Source organism: Urocitellus parryii, chromosome 4 (genome assembly GCF_045843805.1).
Source record: "Urocitellus parryii isolate mUroPar1 chromosome 4, mUroPar1.hap1, whole genome shotgun sequence".
NCBI classification, from domain to species: domain Eukaryota; kingdom Metazoa; phylum Chordata; class Mammalia; order Rodentia; family Sciuridae; genus Urocitellus; species Urocitellus parryii.
Genome location: NC_135534.1, coordinates 117302066 through 117322292, shown reverse-complemented (window position 1 = coordinate 117322292; position 20227 = coordinate 117302066). Strand labels below are relative to the sequence as shown.

Below are 20227 nucleotides of genomic sequence, written 5' to 3'. Positions count from 1 at the left end.
TCCCAGCCACAAGGCGAACAATTTTTGGTACTGGGGATTGAAGCCAGGAGTACTTAATCACTGAATCACATCCCCAGCCCTTTCTATTTTTAATTTGAAACAGGGTCTGGCTAAGTTTCTGAGACTGGCTTCAAACTTGTGATGCTCCTGCCTCAGCCTCCTGAGTGTCTGGGATTGCCAGGCAGACACCACCATGTCCAGCAGGGAGAACAGTTTTGCTCTGTCCCTTGATCTCTGCCATTGCCATTCAACCAGAGGCTTTTAAAAGCAATGGGTCCACCTAATCAGAGATTGGAACCTCTAAAACTGTGAGCAAAAAAAAAAAAAAAAAAGTGACCCTTTTCTAAGCTGATTGTTTCAGATATTTGTCAGCGTGATGGAAAGCCAACTGACAGACTGCCAGTGTCTGAGGTCTGCACACCTACCAGGAACAGAGAGACCAGGAGGGCAGATGCAGTCATTGAAACTTCCCATAGTAATCACTAAGACAGCATTTACAAGAATCAAGCACCCTTCTCCAGGCTGACCAAACAGCCCTGCAATTGTAAGATAAGGACTTGAGTAAAGAATCTTCTGCTTAAGACACACATTAATAAGTGTGGGCCACCATTTAAATGTAGGCAGCTTGTGTACTTCATGGCATTAAAACACCTTACAGGACAGGTGCAGTGGCACATGCCTGTAATCCCAGTAGCTGGGGAGGCTGACCTACAAATTCAAAGCCAGCCTCAGTAACTTAGCAAGGCACTAAACAACTCAGTGAGACCCTGTCTCTACATAAAATACAAAATGGGGCTGGGGATGTGGCTCAGTGGTTGAGTGCTCCTGAGTTCAATCCCTGGTACCAAAAAAAAAAAAAAAAAAAAAAAAAACAACAACACCACCTCTCCACAGTGCCTTAGGAGCACTAGATGACTCAGAAATGCACACAGAGTAACTCGACCCCAGGTCCCCACACACTTCACATGTCTGCCTCTGTGCACAACACTCCCTTTGTCTGGAAGGTCTGCACCACCTGGTCCTGCTGACAAAACCCCTCACATTGCAGCACTTGGTATAGACTCCCCTGCTCAATCGTCACCCTTCCCATCGCCTGGGGGGCCTGGGGTAGCCTGCACACAGTTCCGGCCCAGCACTTACCACCTGTGTTCATGTGTGCATGAAGGTGTGAGCAACTCTAGTGTGTTATCCCTGACCTAGCAAGACTGTGAAGTACAGAAACTAAGGCTCGTTTCCCACATACTATTAACAACAGTGGCTGTTATAAACGGCACCATGAATTAGCAGAAATAAGACAGATGTTCAACAGAAGATGAGGAAAAAGAAATAAAAAATGAAATTTTGAAGCAAAGAAAGAGAAAGCAGTAAACACAGGCCCACTGCACGCACGCATACACACACACACACACACCTATCTCCTCGCTGGGCCCCCTGAAGGACCTAGAAAGAGTGACTCTGCAATAACAATGAGCACCCAGGTCTTGATTTCTAATACCATCCCCTGATGAAGTGCTCCTTGCAGAAGTGACTGGTTCTAAGGCTGGGGCAGAGAAGGTGTCAGATGAGTCTAGTGTTGCTAGAAAGCAAGAGAGTGACTCCGAAACACTGAAAGAATGGAACAAGTCAAAGGCACACAGAAGCGGCCCTCAAGGAGTTCCCAACCGGCAATTCTGGAACAATCTGAGCAACAAAGTAAGTATCACGTTATTGGGTTACAACCCCCAAATACAAAATAGATACACAAGTCAACATGAATGCAAATAAATGAAAAAGGACAAACTTCCTTACAGTGCACCTATACTAGAATGGAAAATAACATTTGTTCTTTTTTTGCTTTCACTCTCATTTGTTGAGTATTTTTTATTTGCCAGGTAAACTATGCTAAATGTTTAATACTTTTCCTCATTTAATCTGTATACTAACTTTTACAAGTAGGTATTCTTCTGTTTCACCTATGAGGAAATTGTGTTTCTGAGAATTTGAGTCACATGTGAGACAACTCATTAGTAATTAGGGAAGTCAAAGTTTAAATTCAATCTTAGCTCCACAGCCAGCACTCTTAACCAGTATTTCTTTTAAGTCAGCTAACCAATAAATAACTCAATATATTAGCACAAAAGGGATTTGAATGTATTTCAAATTAATCATGTTTAATTAAAAAGATCATGATAAGCGAATACAACATTCATCTTAACCGGAGCCAGGACAAGGGAATGTATTCTTCCCTGAGTGACCAGTTCTGTCTTCTTCCTCTCTTATACCAGTATCCAAGTCACTTGAGAGAAATAGAAACCTATCATACAGTCTGGGACATTTATATCCCATTTCTTCAAATGTTATGGAGGACTTACATTTCTATCGTTTCATTTAAAGTCATCCAAGACCGCTTTATGAACTGTTCCTTGGAAACATTGTGTCACTTGCTTATTTCTGCACAGTGAGTTCTATTCTTCTGGCACACAATTCCACTGCTGCCTCTTGTACACTCTTCAGACATGTATCCAAAGATAGGAAAGACAGCAGTGGAATGAAAAAGCCCTATTTTCAATAAACTTATTGTGTTTGGATATACCAGTCATCCGGAGTGTTATTTGCAGCAACAGCCATTTCTAGCTCTTTACCAGGGGGACTACAAAAAAGATGAAGCTGTCAACTTACAGATATAAATCTATCAAGTAAATCCAGAGTCTGCTGTGCATGTAGGCAAATAATTTTTGAGACCTCAATCTACTGGACTTCTCAAAATTCTCATCATTCCTTTTTATTAGACAACAAAAGCAAGTATGGTCTTCACCTACTCTATACAAAACATGCTTTGACGCTACAGCTAATGTGACCGTTTTTGTCAGAGAGTAAGATAGAGTCACTTTGTGTACATCCAGATATGAAAAATTGTGTTCTATATGTGTAATATGAATTGTAATGCATTCTGTTATCATAACAAAATTTTAAAAAAAAGAAAAATTCTAAATAGACTCACATCCAAAGATCAGAGAAAATAATGATGTGATAGTGGAGAAAGCTAGCAAGCACTACCTTAACCAAAGGATAATGAGCAACATCACTAGAGGCAGGTCATGCTCACACATGTGATGGTTTGGATCTGGACTGTCCTCCCAAAAGCTCATGTGTTGAGAGCAGGGACCTCAGACAGCAAGGGCTCTCACTGGATGGACTTATCCACTGGTAGCTGAATGGGCTACTGGGAGTGGGACCCAGCTAGAGGTCACTGGGGTGTGCCTGTCCCCAGGCCCTCCCCCCCACCCCCCTCGTGTGTGTGTGTGTGTGTGTGTGTGTGTGTGTGTATGTGTGTGTGTGTGTGTGTGTGTGTCTCCCTCTCCCCCCGCCCCTCTCCTTCCTGATAGCCAGGAGCTGAGTAGCCTTCCTCTGCCACGCCCTTCAGCCATGAAATTTTTGCCTTGGAGCCAGTCAACCATGGACTGAATCCTCTGAGTTGTTGAGCCAAAATAAATCTTTCTTTTTCTAAGTTGTTCTTGTTGAGTATTTTAGTCACGGTGACAAAAAGCTGACTACCACATGCCATTTATCTGCTGAAATGATGTGACATTCTTTCCAAATGTTCCTAACTCCAGTCCGGTCATGAGAAAAACATCAGACTAACTCACAGGAGGCCATTCCACACAGCACATGGCCTCGGCACTGGCAAGGACAGGACTGAGACACTCCCGTCCTAGAGACAGGGCAAGGAGATGCTCTCCTGCCTGTGCTCTCCTGCCAGCGCTGGCTCCTGAGCAGAAAGGACATTAGCATGAAACTTGGTTAGTGAAATCTGGAGTTTAATTACTTGGAACGGACCAGTGTTAGTTTCTGAGTATAAACACACATGCTAAGGTGGAGGGGCCCTGGGTAAAGGGTACATGAGAAATCCATAACACTTTTACAATTTGAAATAAAAAGTTTATTTTTAAAAATTCTTAAATAAGTTCTTAAAACCCCACTAAGAAAAATAATTCTTCCTGCCCAGTGTGGAGCTCAGTATGACAAAACAAGAAAGAAGAACTGGCTCAAGCTGGATGGGCCTGGATGAGGCTGGATGGCGACAATCTAGAGAGGCCCAGTGGTAAATGAGCCAGCCCCCTCTCCCCCAGCCATTTGCTGCCTCCATCACCCACACCACACACACCTGGGCCTTTGGCTGCCTTCCTGCCGTGGGCCCCATCTTTCCTCTCAGGTCAAGGCAGCCTGTGTTGCCTGTCCCGGAGCTGCCTACTGCAGAAGAGCATGCAGTTGGCAGCAAGGTACAATCCCCTAGAAGGCCCACAGAGCAAGCTATCCCCTTAGACTCCTTCCTGTGGCCAATGGCCAGACAACCTGCACAGGCCAGGAGCAAGACCCCAACAACCCCAGCCCCACACCTAGTCAACTCCTGCAAATTCTCTGGCCTCCTGGACTCTGGTGCCTGCCCACCTAGCCTTGGGACACGAATGTGGCTCTTCTTCCAGGCCTTGAAAAACCAGCCTCTACCTCAGAGCAAAGCCTGTCCAAGGAAGGGACATCACCTTTGTCCTTGGAAAGACCCACAGAGCACTCCTAGGCACATTCCCACCCTGCTAAGTGGTTTACCTACAAATAACAGGAGAGATCTGCTGTGCCAGGTGTCCCTGACTCAGTCAGGCTAGGTGAGGACCCATAGCAGCCCCCTAGCAGCCACCAATCAGCATGAGACAGGGAAATACCTGGGATGCCAGATGACCCTCCCAGAAGTTTATGGTGGTTGATAACATGTTGGGAAACCATGTAGTTCAGCACGTACACCCCTCATGGCCTAAACCAATCAGTTCAAATGAATCCCCCTCTTATAGTAACCAATCACCCCTACCCAACTTGTTCCCGCCAGTGAATGTGCTAATCATGTTTTAGAGTTGTTATTTGATTTTCCTGCGGTGTGTGATGATTTGCTAAGAGAGGCTATGATGTATGTGGGGGTCCCTGCCTTCTCCAAAGAGTGTATAAAACTGCTGCAAACCCTGGGCTCGGGGCCTCTCAGCATCACCAGTTGCTGTGTGTGTGCACAGAGGAGGGAGCTAACTCGCAATAAACACCTCTTTGCTGCTTACATGTATCTTGGGTCTCTGTTGGTCTTTTGGGGGTCCCGAATTCGAGCATAACAGCCTGCACCTACTATGTGACAGGCATAGCACTGTGTACCAAGGACAATATAATATTTAATTCTCACAACTCTAAGAATGAGAACTAACAGCATCATATCATCCCCAGGCCTAAGAAGTTCGAATGACTTGCCTAAGGTCACTTGCAAACCAGAGCAGGATTGAAAAACCAAGACTCATCTTTAACTAATTCCAGGAAACCAGGCAGTACAGACATTAACCAAAAAGGCTTTGGAATCAACACACTTGAGCTCAAGTTTGGTTTTGCCACATAGCTGTGCAACCTTGAGCCAATGCCCTTACCTTTCTGAGTCTGTTTCTATAAAGTAGAGATATAAACAGATCGGCCCCACTAGGGGTGGCACAGAAGTATTTGACTGAGAGAATACCTAATAAAAGTGAGTATTCATTAGCACTGTTAATAAGCTCTGCCGCTAGATAACTGCCACCTCTCCACCACCCTATCCTAGTGACAGCCCACCCTGGCATGACTCATAGGCACAGGGGACCTCACCACCCACCCAGAGACCTACCTGAAATCTCTGTCATCCATAAAACAGTGGGCTGCAGAGACCAGCCAGTTGGGAGAGATGAGCGAAGCCCCGCACACGTGGCCTTGGCCCTGACTGTGGAGGCTCACCTGCCAGGGCCACTCACCCTGGTCTGCATTTGTGCCCCCAACAACCCGAGCCTGTTTGCTGAATGACCGCAGCCCACAGTCTGGAGAGAGAACAGAGAACCAAAGATGGCGGGCCACCCAACCACAAGGGAGCAGCCAGACTCCCCACTCCCAGGGCAATCACCTCTGGCTCTGGCCTGCACAGCAGTGCTGGAGCACAGGTGGCATGAGGGACTCTCTAGAGCCACCAGGGAACCACTTCCCATCTGGAGAGCTGGCCTGAGGCATGCTTGCTCCACTAGCTAAGGAAGCTGACCTCAGCACTCTGAGCTTCAGGCACCCTCTGTCGTCTACCTTCCCCTTCCTCTCACCCCCATGCTCCCAGCTCCTCTGTCCTGCACAAATGCACTAAAGGGTCTTGAGACACCTGCTGGTTTGCTTAGACTCAATTTGGGTGTCATTTGCCTAAATATGCCTGTTGACTGCCGAGAGGGAAGAGCCGAGGCCTGACAGGAAGGCACAGAACTGTAACTCTGCCCAAACGGAACCCCTGTTTCAGCAACACACAGGGGATGCAAGTTAACACATGGGCCGGTGGGGGAAACCCTGTCTGGTACTCAGAGGAGCTAAGGACTCCTCTGCAAGCCACTCACCAGGGGCTCCATCTACAGAGCAGGCACCAGCCCAGCACCTCTGCCAGCACCCCAGCTGTGCCACAGAGGCACCAACGTGCTGCCTGCCTGGGCATTTCTCCAGAACCAGAGCTAGGCTATGGTACAGCATCTTTGCTCCAGTCAAATACACCAGCTTTCCGGGCACAGACCTAGGTGAGCAAGGTGCTGGCAGGATTTCCCCCTCTGGGTGCACCCTTTTATGGGTGCCTTACACAGTGAACAGCCTGCCTAACCAGACACAGAAGCTCTGCTTACCACAGTCCTTTTCATCGGAGCCATCACTACAGTCCTTCTTTCCGTCACACTCAGGGCTGCCCTTGCTCAGGCAGAGCCCATTGTGGCAGCGATAGGTGTGTTCGGTGCAAGTGACGACGCTCGCTGTTCAAGGAGGACACAGATGGAATCAGCTCCTCTGCAGCCCATAACTATAAGCCAGAGTCAGTGCCAGAAGCCCTCAGAGGCACCTCATGATCCATCTACCCTCCACCCCTCCCCCAGGCTGGCCCCAACCATCACACCCATGTTCTCTACCTTCTAAAAGATTCTCCCCCAACTGATGCTCTTTCTTATCACACTTAACAGGTCTGTCTACTAATCTCTGGGCACGCGGCACAGGAGTGTGCTCCTAGTGCAGATACACGGGAAAAAATGTCCGCATCCCTGTAGGAAGGCAGAGCCAGGTCTCACCACTGTCGCACGAGATCTCGTCAGATCCATCCCCACAGTTGTCCTTCCCGTTGCACCGCTGGCTCTGTGGGAGGCACTTCCCGTTGGCACACTGGAAGTTCCCAGCGGAACAACCTGGGGAAGAACAACTCCTTAACGAAGGCCTGACATGCCCTGTCTGCCCAGTCCAAGCGGACAGCTGCAGGGAAGCCCAGATGGCCACCTGCCCCAGGACACTCACTGCACCCCTGCTCATCGCTGTTGTCCCCGCAGTCATTCACGCTGTCGCAGACCCAGAACAAGGGCTTGCAGAAGTTGTTCTTGCAGGTAAATTGGTGGGTGGCATTGCATGCTGGAGTGAGGCAAGAGGCAGAAGTCAGCCGCAAGGTTCGGTTGTGATCCTGGTCTTCTTGGTGGCAGCCTCATCACTCACGACTTCCCCAGGGGAAGCCTGGACAATCAGAGCCGCCGGGGGACCACTTCCCATCTGGAGCGCTGGCCTGGGGCATGCCTGCTCCACCAGCTAAGGAGCTGACCTCAGCACTTTCAAAACACTCCACGGCCTGCTTCACCAGCAGCCAGGAGTTGCAGACAGCAGGGGGAGGGAAAGGGGCCAGATGTCTCTGCATCCAGAGGGAAGGGGGGCAGCAGAACATAAGTACAAATTCCCACCACCTCGGGCCTTCTTGCCACAAGGGGCAGCCAGCAGGAGCCATGGGGCACAATGAGGGCAGGAGGGGACATTCCAGTTTCCCAGCGTGACTCACCGCAGTGTAACTCGTCGCTGTAGTCGGTGCAGTCAGCCCAGCCATCGCAGCGCAGGTTCCTATGAATGCACCTCCCAGTTTTGCACGTGAACATCCCAGGGCAAGCTGTAGGGAACAAAGCAGGTCCGAGGTCTGTGGTCCCAACCTCCCTCCCTCAACGCCAACCTCACAGCCACATGGAAGACCCAGCCTGCAAACAGGGAAGTCAGGCAGGCACTTGAGGGTCACCCAGGCCCACCAAACTATGGCGAGGGAGCTCCTACAGCAGCAGCTGGTGCAGGGCAGGGCTGGCCAAGCTCCTCCTGACCACCAGTGACGAACACCAGCAGCTCCAGGCAAAGTGGAAGGAGGGGGCTGCATTAGCAGTGCTGCTGTACCCTCATGCCTCTGAGCACCAGGCTCCCGCCCGCGACAGGGGCAGCGGAGGCTCAGTACATGGATGATGTGCATGTTCTCGCCCAAGGGTTAACGACATCACCTATTTCCTTCATGCTAGGGAACTGTTCATATTTTACTGTCTCTGAAACTGGGAGGTGTCTGACAATTGGGATCATCAAGCAGAGGACAAAGATGTGAGGAGACTGTTGTCACTGCCCCTGCACACATACGCTTTGGTCACAAGCATGTCTTTGGATCAAAGGTACTTGCTCATCTAATTACACTTTTGGTAAGTCATGCAGTTGAATTTTAACTTAAACGTGGGTTCCTTAGTAGAGCAAAGATGTCTTCTGAAAGGTTATTCTATGATGCAGTGTTGAAATTTAAAACTACAGATTCAAAATCCAAAACTCAAAATGCTCCAAAATTCCAAATTTTTGAGCTCCAACCTAATGACACACCTGAACTTGTGTGACAGATTATAGTCAAAAAACAGGTGTACCAAATACACTATGTGTACAAGGTATATGTAAAATATAAATGAACTTAGTCTAAGCACTAAATTCACATACTCCCCAAAATATCTCATTGCACATATGCAAATATTCCAAAATCCAAAATCTGAAATCGAAAACACTCTGGTCCCAAGCATTTCAGATAATGGAGACTCAATCTGTATTGTGTGCATCAACCAATTGCTATTCACACAGCCAAGGGTTATTTTCTAATGTGCTTCAAAAATTTGATATTTATCCTAAAAGTGCTCAACAGCCATAAAGACAAGCATAGATAATAAAAGTCACAGTGATGTTGAACCAAAGGGACAGATAGCCCCAGGAAGACAAGAGAGGAGAGTCCTCAGGCTCCAGATACATTGTGCTGGGATGCAACCCTGAAGGGCATGGTGTGAACCTACATTTGCTGTCAGTCTTTTATAATAACTGCATCTGAAATAAAATTCTTTACTCAAAAAGCTACTAGAGTGATATGCATCTTACATTTCCAATTATCTTTGAATCAGGAAAAGCACAATGCTGATAATATATAGAGCAAACAGTGCATCCTGTGTGAATCCCTCTAACCAACCAGGCCCCTGCTGCAGTAGAATTTACTCACGGTCACTGGAGTCATAGGAGAGGTATTCAGCTAGGAACCCCGTGTCAGTGTAGGACTGATCCGAGTGGAAGCGAACTGTGATTTTGTTGCTATTGCTGCTAACGACAAACTGGGACCTCTCTCCACAGTACCTAGAGGAGAGGCGTGAGCGTGAGGGAGAGACACCTCAGCATGGAGCCAGGACACTGGGCATGCACAGGACCCCTGCCCCCTCCCCACCTCCAGTGCCAAGGCCTGGCGGTCCCAATCCCCAGGAGCTCACTTCTCCCCATTGATCTCCACGTAGTCCTTGGGGCAAGTGCCCAGCGGCAAGTTGGGTTCCACCAGGTAGAAGATTTTGAAGCGCACCTTTACATTCTTATTTTTGGGTACCTGGAGAGAGAATGCTTTGGACTCTGAGTTCTTTTCCTCTTCCCTAAACCCCAGGATGTCACATGGCTGGTGGGCAGGTGGGCATGGAACAGCATGAAGCAGGGACACACTACAGTAGTTTCCTTATCTACAGGGGACAAGTCCCAAGACTTCAGTGGATGCCTGACAACCAGGATAGTACCTATATATATATATATATACACCATGGTTTTTCCAATACATACCTATTAGAGGTGATTCTCTCTCTCTCTCTCTTTTCCCCCCCAATTTTTAGAGTTTTCTTAAAGCAGATACACAAAAATACTAAAATTGTACATATTAATGGGGAAAACCATATAATGTTTGATGTATGTATACACTAATATTTCAATCAGGTTAAACATATGTATCTCCTTGAACACTGATTATTTCTTTATGGTGAAAACTTTCAAAATTCTTTCTTCGCCGGGCATGGTGGTACACACCTGTAATCCTGGCAGCTTGGGAGGCTGAGGCGGAAGGATTACGAGTTCAAAGCCAACCTCAGCAACAGTGAGGTGCTTAGAAACTCAGTGAGACCCTGTCTCTAAATAAAATAAAAATAGCACTGGGAATGTAGCTCAGTGACCAAGTGCCTCTGAGTTCAATCCCTGGTACAAAAAAAAAAAAAAAAAAAAATCCTTCCTTCTAGCTTTTTTGAAATGTACAGTGCGTTATTCTGTAGTCACCATACTGTGCAACAGTATACCAGAGTTGCTTGCTCCTGTCTTTCCCTATTCCTCCCTCCCACCGCTCATCCCAGTCTTTGGTAACCACTATTCTATTCTCAACTTCTATGAAATTCAGTGACTGAACCCAGGGCATTTAATCACTGAGCTACATTCCCAGCTCTTTTTTTATTTTGAGACAGGGTCTTCCTAAGTTGCTTAAGCCCTCACTAAATTGCTAAGGCTGGCCTCAAACTTGCAATCCTCCTGCCTCAGCCTCCCAAGTTACTGTGATTGTAGGAGTACACCACCAAACTCAGTTGAGATCAACTGTTTTAAAACCCCAAGTGAGTGAGCTCATGTGGTGCTTGTCTTTCTGTGCCTGACTTATTTCATTTAACATAATGGTCTCCAGTTGCATCTATGTTGCCAACAAGATTTCATTCTTTTTTATGGCTGACTAGTATTTCATTGTGTATATGTACCCAAATATTTTTTTGTTTGCGTATTTGTTTGTTTTTTGGTACTGAGGACTGAACCCAGCACTTTACCACTCTGCCACATACCCAGTGCTTTTTATTTTTTATTTTGAGACAGGATCTCACTAAGTTGCTTAGGGCCTTGCTAAATTGCTGAGGCTGGCCTTAAGTTTTAATATTCCTGCCTCAGCCTCCTGATGATTACTAGGATTATAGGCGTGCCCAACCATGCCCAGCTGAGGTTTAATTTATAAATCAAACACAGTAAGAGATTAATAACAGTAACTAATAAAATAGAAAAATTACAATATAAATTATTTTTCCTTCTTAATTTCACAGATAGAAGATTTTATTTTACTCAGCATCCTCAGTGTACAATTTTATTTTTCTTATTAAATTAAAAACATTCACATTTTCACCTAAAGGAAGCACTTTAGGGTTTCTCTTTGGCAAATAAGAATTGCTTTCATCACTGTTCTTATACTTTGGGGCCATTATTAAGTAAAATGAAGGTCCTTGAAGATAAGAGCTACCACAGCAGTCAATCTGAAAACCAAGAAGGCTACTAAGTACCTAATGCCCAGGTAATGTACATGCTGAATAAAGGAACGATTCCTATCCCAGGAGGATGATTCAGGTCAGAATGAGATTTGATCATGCTAATCAGACCAACATGCAATTCCAACCTTATGAATTATTTATTTCTGGAATTTTATAATTAACATTTTCAGACTATTGTAACTGAGACCTCTGAAAGCAAAACCACAAAGAAGAGGAGGACACCATATTCTATTACTAAAGAAGGCTTTTCTATTACTAAAGAAAGTTTTTGGAGAAGGAAAAGGGATAGATGATGATCAGGATGATACAGTGAGTGTTATCAACGGGCAAAATGCTCTTATCTCACTACCACTTGATCAGGACTTTCTCTGTGTTTCACGCAGATTTCCAGAGACCATCCTGACAGCACCTCTAAGGCACAGAACTTGGACCCCCTTTCTTCCTAGAAGCAGGCCTAGCATGGGGGAGGAGCTGGGACCCGAGTCAGCTTGACACAGCAGAGGAAGATCCCACCTAACCCATGAGTATGTGAACTCTTCTGTTGCTGAAGGTGCTCATCTTCTCTCTTCTCTGTTCACCATTTACAGCCTGGGGCATCCCCCTCCCCGCCTCCGACCTTCCCTTTCACGTAATACAGCACCTACCTCAATGTTCCATGTGCAGTCTATGTTGGGTGGGTAGTGGCCAGGGTAGTAAGGGCTGCTAAATGTCCCCTGGGATTCACGTAAGGAGCCTCCACAGCCTGAAGAGAAAAGCATGAGGGTGGAGGGCCAGCTCCACCAGCTAGGCAGGTAGAGAGACTGTGCCCCAAGGGCAGCACCTGAGGCCCTCAGCCTCCTGGGCACCTGGTGGCTTTCCAGCGAGGTGCTCACAAGTTGACTGTTTTAAAAATAGCTCCTGACCCAGGTGGTCAGCAAAGTGTCCTTTTGGCTCAAGCTCCAAACCTCTTTGGCTGATGGGGCCCAGTTTACTAGCCACAAGGTGGAGCCTCTGGCCTCCTGGGCTCAGGTCACCCCTAAGGCCAGCCCCTTCCTCTGCACCTGTGAGCATTTTCTGCCCTCCCCTGCCTTCCTTACCGCTCATCTTCGGCAGCTGGAAGAAGGTGGCCTCAAAGCCAGGATGCCGCCGTTCAGTGCTGGTTATCAGCGTGACAAGCAAGACGTTCTGGGAGGAGAGGAAGGTCAGGTTGTACGAGGGAGGGTAGGTGCCACACAGCCTGTGGGGGCAGAGGGATGGGAAGTGAGGAGAGAATTCAGGCTTGTCACACACCCAGCTCAGTTCCACACAGAGGGGACTCAAGGACCCCTTTCCTAACTCTGGACAGGTGCACAAAAGGCCAAGGGTGGGGTCCAAAAGACCCTCCATAAAGTCCCTCCCCAAACAGTCGGACAATCCTCACACAAAAAAACAATCAACGCTGTGAGGACTTAGGGATAAGACTGCTCATCTTTATTTAAAATAGTAAAACCCGAGAAACATGAAATGCCTGACAGAGGATTCATTAAGTAAATCGTGTTAAATTATAACATCAGTAGTCAAAACAACTAACACTGATTAAGAACACGCCAGGCATAGTTCTCAGTGCTGTCGTTGTTGATTTTACGGTTGCTGGGGTTCAAACCCAGGGCCTCACACATGCTGAGCAAATATTCTGCCACTGGCCCCCAATCCCAGCCCCTTAGTGCTTTTATAACTACTAACTCACAAATCTAAGCAATACTATTACCCCCATGTCACAGATAATAGAAAGCACAGACAGGCTCAGTAACTTACCCAAGATCCCACAGTCAATAAATGACAGGCTCAGTAGTAAAGCCCTTGCCTAGCATCCACAAAGCCCTGGGTTCCATACCCGGTACCACAAAATAATAAATAAATAAATAAGCAGCAGGGCTGGAATTCAAACTCAAGGCATTCAGAGCCCACAGTGCCAATGACCATGTCATCCTGCCTCTAATACAACCATTAAAAATGACTTAGGGCTGGGCATGGTGGTGAGCACCTGTAATCCCAGCAACTCAGGAGGCTGAGGCAAGAGGAACACAAGTTCAAGGCCAACCTCAGCAATTTAGTGAGATCCTAAGCAACACAGTGAAACCTTGTCTAAAAATAAAATATTAAAAAGGGCTGGGGATGTAGCTCAGTGGTAAAGCACTCCTGGTACCAAGAAAAATAAATAAATAAAAAAGATAAGATAAGATAAATGACCAGGTCAGACTGATTTGGAAAGAACAGGTAACAAAACCAAATGTATACTATTGCATTATTGTACACCATAATCCTATTTCTTTTATTCTTTTTTTTTTTTCAGTACCAGAGATTGAACCCAGAGGTGCTCTGCCACTGAGCTACATCCCAACCTTTTATTATTTTGAGAAAGGGTCTGACATGTTGCTGAGTCTGACCTGGAACTTGTGGTCCTCTTGCCTCAGTTTCTTAAGTAGCTGGGATTACAGGGTTGCATCACAATGGCCAGAAATGTAATCCTATTTCTAAAGACTCATACACATACGTAAATAGCCAAACAGTCTGGGAAAATATACATCAAAAACTTAACAATGGGTGGGCACAGTGGTAAACATCTGTAATTGTAGTGGCTCAGGAGGCTGAGGCAGAAGGATCCCCAATTCAAAGCCAACCTCGCAAACTTAGCAAGGCTCTAAGCAACTCAGTGAGACCCTGTCTTTAAATAAAATACAAACAAGGGCTGGGGATGTGGCTTATAGTTAAGTGTCCCTGAGTTCAATCTCCAGTACAAACACATGCACACACACATACACACACAAAACTTAACAATGGCTACTCTTAGGCAGTAAGGTAATAGGTGACTTTCACCCTCCTTGATTGTTGATTTCTACTTTTACTCTCTTGAGGTTGTGTATTTCTTTGTCGTAAATTAATAAATTACAGAGGTAGGAAAAGATGTGTAGAAATCCTGACTGCTGAGCTGTGGCAAAAAATGGTTCTATCTTGGTTTGGGCCTGAATTTTAACCCATCATTAATCAAGAAACACCTGCCCATTTCCAGAGATCAATGTCAGGTGAACCTGACCACCTTCACCCAGGTATGAGAAGTGGGCTCTATCCTGACATGGAGCCAGCCAGGGCAAGCACCTTGGTTCTTCCCTCAGCAGGTAGATTGATCATGCCCTTTTATTATCTGTAATTCTTTTTTCCCCCCAATAATGGGAATTAAACCCAGAGGTGCTCAACCACTGAACTACATCCTCCATCCCTTTTCATTTTTGAGATAGGGTCTTGCTAAGTTGCGTAGGTCAGCCACAAACTTGAGACCCTGCTGCCTGTGGGATTACAGGCCTGTGGCACTGCACCTGGCTATTTTCTATAATTCTGATGCTCTGACATCAGGGGTTTTACTAACCCTAGAAAGATTACCTTCCAAGAGCTGCCAATCTTAGAAATGGTAAAGGACTTGCTGGCTAGGGCACTTTTCCTATGCAGACCCCACACACTATCAAACTCCCACATCGTACTCAGGAGGCAGAGAAAGTAAAGAGGAACTGTGGGCGACAGCCTTTACTGAGGGTTTACATGGGAAAGGAAGAGTGCAGGGCAAACACATTTAGGATTGGCTAGTTTCAATCATTACAGTAAGTTCTGCAGCATAGGACTGTCCCTTGATGTCTGGTACCTGGCCCTGGGGTGACTAAGCCAAGGATAGTTTGGAAGTCTCAAAGTTGGGTGCTAGGCCAAGTACCAGACAGCAGGGGACAGTCCTATGCTCCAGAGCCTGCTATAATGATTGAAACCAGCCAGTCCTAAGCCTGTTCACCCTGTACTCACCCTTTCCTGTGTAAACCATGATAAAGGCTCTCACCCACAGTTCATCTTCTCTCCCTCTGCTTCCTGGACAACCCTGGGGCTCCACTGTGTGGCCCTGCATGCTGGCCATGACATACAGCATCCCCCCGTTGGGAACTATAATGAACTGTCCGCAATGGCGGTGGACTCCTCATCTGTGGGTTTTACTAATTAATATTATTAATTGATTAATTAATAATAAGAACTACATTTTTCCAAGTCAGGATTCACCTTCCTTTTGGCAGTTATAGGAAGCACATCCTGCTGATGCTGGATTCAACATCCAGGGGCCAGTGAGCCTTCCTCAATCTTGCCTAAGCTAAGGAATCACCTGAGACCCCCCTCCCCAACTGGAGCCTGTGCTGAGAAGTACCCCACAACTATCCTCTGTTACCTGCAAGTTTGGCCTGTAGCCAAAAGTCATAAACTAAATCCCAACGCCTCACTAGAGTTGGTTCAGTGGCTGACCCCTGCAGCTGCCAGGCTCCTGTGGCCCCACCCCAGCTCCCTAGGACACTCACCGAACTACAGCATGGGGCTCCACAGGGCTCAGGGTGTCATACACCATGACCAGGTCACTACCCTGCACGTCACAGGGTGCAACATCAAAGCTGTGGAAGGTGAGGCTCAGGACTGAGTTGGCATCCCCCCGCAGGGCCCACTGGCAGCGGGCACGGGCCGGGTAGGGGCTGTTGGGGAATCCAGGTGTGGTGAAACGCGTCAGCTCCTTGCCACGGGCATGCAGGGCAAAACTGCATTTGTCTGCAGTAGATAAGGAGGGCATGGGGTGGGGCCAGGGCTGCCCCTGGGGAGACCAACCCAGAGACCCAGCAGGGGTGTACCCCAGGCCTAGCCTCCCCACTCTGAGACTTCCAAGGCTGCCCTGGGCCTGGAGAGAGAAGGAAGGGGGCTTCTCAGAGGGGACTGGAAGAAGAGGAGGGATGTGCTGGCCATTGGCAATGACTTCTAGGGACCCCCTTAGCTCAAAGGACATCTAGCCATATCCCTCCTTCTCTCAGCTTTAGGGGTGAGAAGCATGATACTCACTGTCCCGGGGCCTCTGTATTGTTCTGGGGTCGGAGGCTAAAGAACAAGAAGGAGAATATTTACTCATAGCATCTATTTCCTTATTCCTGCTTCCTTATTATCATAAGGGAGGTGCCCAGCAAGAGTCCTCTTCAGTGCAATGGGCCCCAGGCACATGGGTCCCCCCAACTCCACTCCTCTGCAGGCTGGCCTTTATGTGCCCACTCCCGGCCTACCCCAGACTCACGGAAGGCCACCACCGAAGTCAACACAAAGGATTGTAGTGCCCGAGATCTGGGTGGTAAGGAGATCACTTGCTCCTGGGCCATGATGCGCTCCGTCTCCTCCTCCAGGTGCTGCGGGATGCTGAACTCTGACCAATAGTAGGCGATGACACTGCCCTCACTAGGGAGACAAGGTCAAGCCTGAGACAAGGACTGAGACAAGGCCAGAGGCAGGTTCTGAAGACCCACAATCTCCCAGAACACAGGGACCTCAGTGCATACAGAGGCCCTATCATCCCAACTTTCTGTAGTGTCCACCACTACCTTCTCGTCCTCCTCTCAAAACGAGACGTATTCTGTGGTAAGCTCAAGTTTAGAAGGGAAGGGAAAAAAAAATCTAGATTGGAGTTTGGCCACTAACTTGGGCACACAAAATCACCTTTCAGTTCTGGGAAAGGAGATAAGACTGCCACTTGCCACCCAGCTGTCCTGAGGTTTCAACTGAACACACAAAACAAAAAGTACTTTGGGTGCTGAGCACAGTGGCACACACCTATAGTCTCAGCTACTTGGGAAGCTGAGGCAGGAGGATCACTTGAGCCCAGGAGTTCAAGGTCAGCCTGGGCAATACAGCAACACTCCATCTCCAAAAAAAAAAAAAAAATGCTGTGGATGCAGCTCACTGGTAGAGCACCTGCTTAGCCTATATAAGGCATATGGTTCAATCCCCAGCACTGCAAAAAAAAAAAAAAAAAACACTCTGGGAATAAAATCTACTTTTAAAAAGATATATTTGTATGGAAGCCTTCTCAGGCACTCAACTTCCGCAAAGCCAAGTTTAAAAAAAATACTCACTGCCCTTCCTGATGGCAGCTCACTTGGCTGGCCCTAGGCAAAGCAATCCACAGGCATTTGTGCACTTCCTCCTACCAACACTGCTGTGGCCACCACTGCCTTGGAGACAGGAGAATCAAGTGTGCTGATCACTTGCACAAAGGGTAGAACAAGGAGTCGCCTTGGCCTTACAAGCCAAGGCTTTCAGCTTCATCATACCCTAGGGTCCCAGGCATTTTGCCCCACATAGAATATCACACTGATCCCACTCCCAGACAGACCAGGGCCACTCCACTCAAACCATCCCCCGGCACCCACCTGAAGGCAGTCACAACAGACTTCTTATGGTAGGGACCCAGGATAGGGACTTCACTGTATAACAGCTTCAGCTGAGGGGAAGGGGACAACACTCACAATAGGCCCAAGAACAATAATAATCCCTTCCCCAAGCCCAGGCCGCTCCCTCCCCTCCTGAGACCTGAGCTCCCCTCCACATTGCACCCCAGCCCAGTGACCTTGGAGCAAAGATGAGAGTGTCCTTTCTACTTGGGGGGGTTAGGGACACCAGGACAGACAGCCGTTGGAGGGACCCTGCCCAGGGACTGGACTCACCGCTTCCTTCACCTTGCTGGCCAAGCTCTTAAACTCAGTGGAGTTGGAGTTCTCATAAGCATCCACAAAGTTTTCATTTGTGATCCTCAGGTAGCCATTGAAGACCTTCTGGATCCGAGCATTCCGGTCTGTGCCAGGCCAGGAGAGTGGTCATGGGCAGTGGTGCACCTCCACCTGTCCCCTCACACCTACAGCTACCCTTAGCTCCTGGGGGAGCGAGTGTGGGGAGGGGCCGGCTCTGACCAGCAACTCATCCCTCCCTATCATGGCTCAAAAGAGCCCAGGGAGATGGCACCTGAGAGCACTCCCTCTAATCCCTCTACGCTTCCCCCATTCTCTTCCTCCCGTCCACCACTGGTGGCCCCTGGCTCGGTGCACTGCAGGAAGAGGGAGAGCCACCCCATACCACCCTCCCCCATAGCCAACCCCAGCTGTACTCACATTGGAAGTGCCACACCAGCAAGCCAACCACGAGGGAGAGCAAGAGGAAGCCGATCAACAAGGCCACCAGCACCACCCAGCGCCTAGGTCCCCGCTTCTCCACCTTCTTGGCGTTGTTCACCGGCAAAAACTCCACACCTTCCTCGAAGCCCTTCATGTTCTGAACAGAAAGATGCACTGGGACTCAGAAACTCTCAGCCTAAGAGCCTCCCATCCATGCTGGGGAAGAACATTGACATTTTGTGAGGTCTGCCTTGGAGAAAAAGTCAGGGCTGGGCTGAACATAAGGACCATCCATGAACATAAAGACCACTCGGCCAAGACTGCCTGCTGCAAGATGTGAACCTACTGGAGGAAAGTGAGGGAAGCCCTCCCATCCACACAACCCAGGCATGAATCAATTAAAATTAAATTGAAATTAAGGGCTAGCTAAACCCAGTCACGGAGGGTCTCAATTTCCATGAATCATCTTTGATTCAGGTAGATGTAAGCTCAAAGCCATGACTGGCACTGTGGAATCTCTGGGGTGACCTGTAAGGCCAGCCCTCACCTGCTCCAATGCCACCCTATTTAGATTCGGTCCCCATGGTCACCAGGGCCAGGAGCCTGCGGGTGGCATAGAAACTCCACGCCCTTGCCCAGCAGCCTTGCCCCTGCTGATGTTTAACCAGCCAAAAGGGAAAGGGCACTAAGCCTGGGCAGCTCTGCAGTGCTACAGTGAAACAGACCACATGCTTTTAACCCAGGACCCAAGTGGATATGGAAAGCCAGCCCCCTCCTGGATTCCACACCCTTTTGTAAAAGCAAACAAGCAAAATTTCTGACAAACAGATGGCAGCTTCTCTGGGTTCCTCCCTGCCAGGAGGCGGGGACATGAATATGGAGAGGAGCAGGAGGGGTGTCCCAGGGGCCCCTGGCAGATGAGCAAGATTTCTCCCCAGAGCACATACTGGTGCTTCATCCTGCAGAGAGGCCTGCTTTTTCAGTGTGGTGCTTTAAGTTCAACTACTTCATACCCCCTCCAAAGGGGCTTATGATCACCACAGCCCCACTCCAAATTCCACAAAGTGACGCCATCACTTTCAACAGTTTTCTGATGCTACATTATATGCTTAACCTGATATTTCTTGATTTGTCGCCGCTTCATATCATCGATTAATGCACCACTATAAAAGATTCTCCCCACTCCTGCCACCTTGGAATATTTATATGTCTAATTTTAGCTTCCTAATTGCTTATGCTAATGACTCTACCTAATACCACACACAGAAGCACACCCCAGAGATAGACACTTAAAACAATCACTTCAAGCTGATTGTTCCCATATTATAAAGCATATACTAATACCATTGTCTTAATTCATCTGCTTAAAATATCATGAACTGATTTCCTATTTTGATAATGTGGATTTTAATATCCTTCCTTCTCTTTCTCTCCCCCATTCTCCTAAAAGTTCTGGGATCAAAGTTTCTAAAAAATTATATCCATTTGTGATTTTATTACTTTTGTTGTTTAGCTGTGAAAATATTGTTCGCTATTAAGCTTTCTTTCTTGTATAATTTGTTTTTCTTGCTCAAATTTTCATTTACTTTTTTTAACATATACCCAACTCTCTATGTATAATCTCTAAGGTCTCTGTAATAGTCTCCATCCCCAACATATAAAGTCTGTCACATAACTTGTCATTTCATTTCCTTCCTGAGAGCCTTCCTCCTGGAACCTTCTGTCCTTTCTCATGGCGATTATGTAGATCTTCCTTCACCATCATCCTTGGGAACTTCCTTCTTCTCTGTCTTCAATTGAAGCCCTTATTTCCTAAAA

At 47.5% G+C, this 20227-nt stretch overlaps 1 protein-coding gene across 1 annotated transcript in view; it reads right to left on the bottom strand.

Moving 5' to 3' along the window:
- Positions 1 to 20227, bottom strand: part of St14 (ST14 transmembrane serine protease matriptase) — a 44947-nt gene that overhangs the window by 5109 nt on the left and 19611 nt on the right. The window contains exons 2-16 of the mRNA XM_026392446.2: positions 18407 to 18566; positions 17966 to 18093; positions 17672 to 17742; positions 16543 to 16700; positions 16317 to 16352; positions 15791 to 16031; positions 12524 to 12663; positions 12092 to 12189; positions 9612 to 9721; positions 9350 to 9480; positions 7856 to 7960; positions 7330 to 7440; positions 7110 to 7223; positions 6678 to 6800; positions 5663 to 5849 (exon numbers count right to left, since the gene is read on the bottom strand). Coding sequence (XP_026248231.2) covers positions 5663 to 5849; positions 6678 to 6800; positions 7110 to 7223; positions 7330 to 7440; positions 7856 to 7960; positions 9350 to 9480; positions 9612 to 9721; positions 12092 to 12189; positions 12524 to 12663; positions 15791 to 16031; positions 16317 to 16352; positions 16543 to 16700; positions 17672 to 17742; positions 17966 to 18093; positions 18407 to 18566 — 1913 coding nt within the window. The remainder of the gene's footprint in view (positions 1 to 5662; positions 5850 to 6677; positions 6801 to 7109; positions 7224 to 7329; positions 7441 to 7855; positions 7961 to 9349; positions 9481 to 9611; positions 9722 to 12091; positions 12190 to 12523; positions 12664 to 15790; positions 16032 to 16316; positions 16353 to 16542; positions 16701 to 17671; positions 17743 to 17965; positions 18094 to 18406; positions 18567 to 20227) is intronic.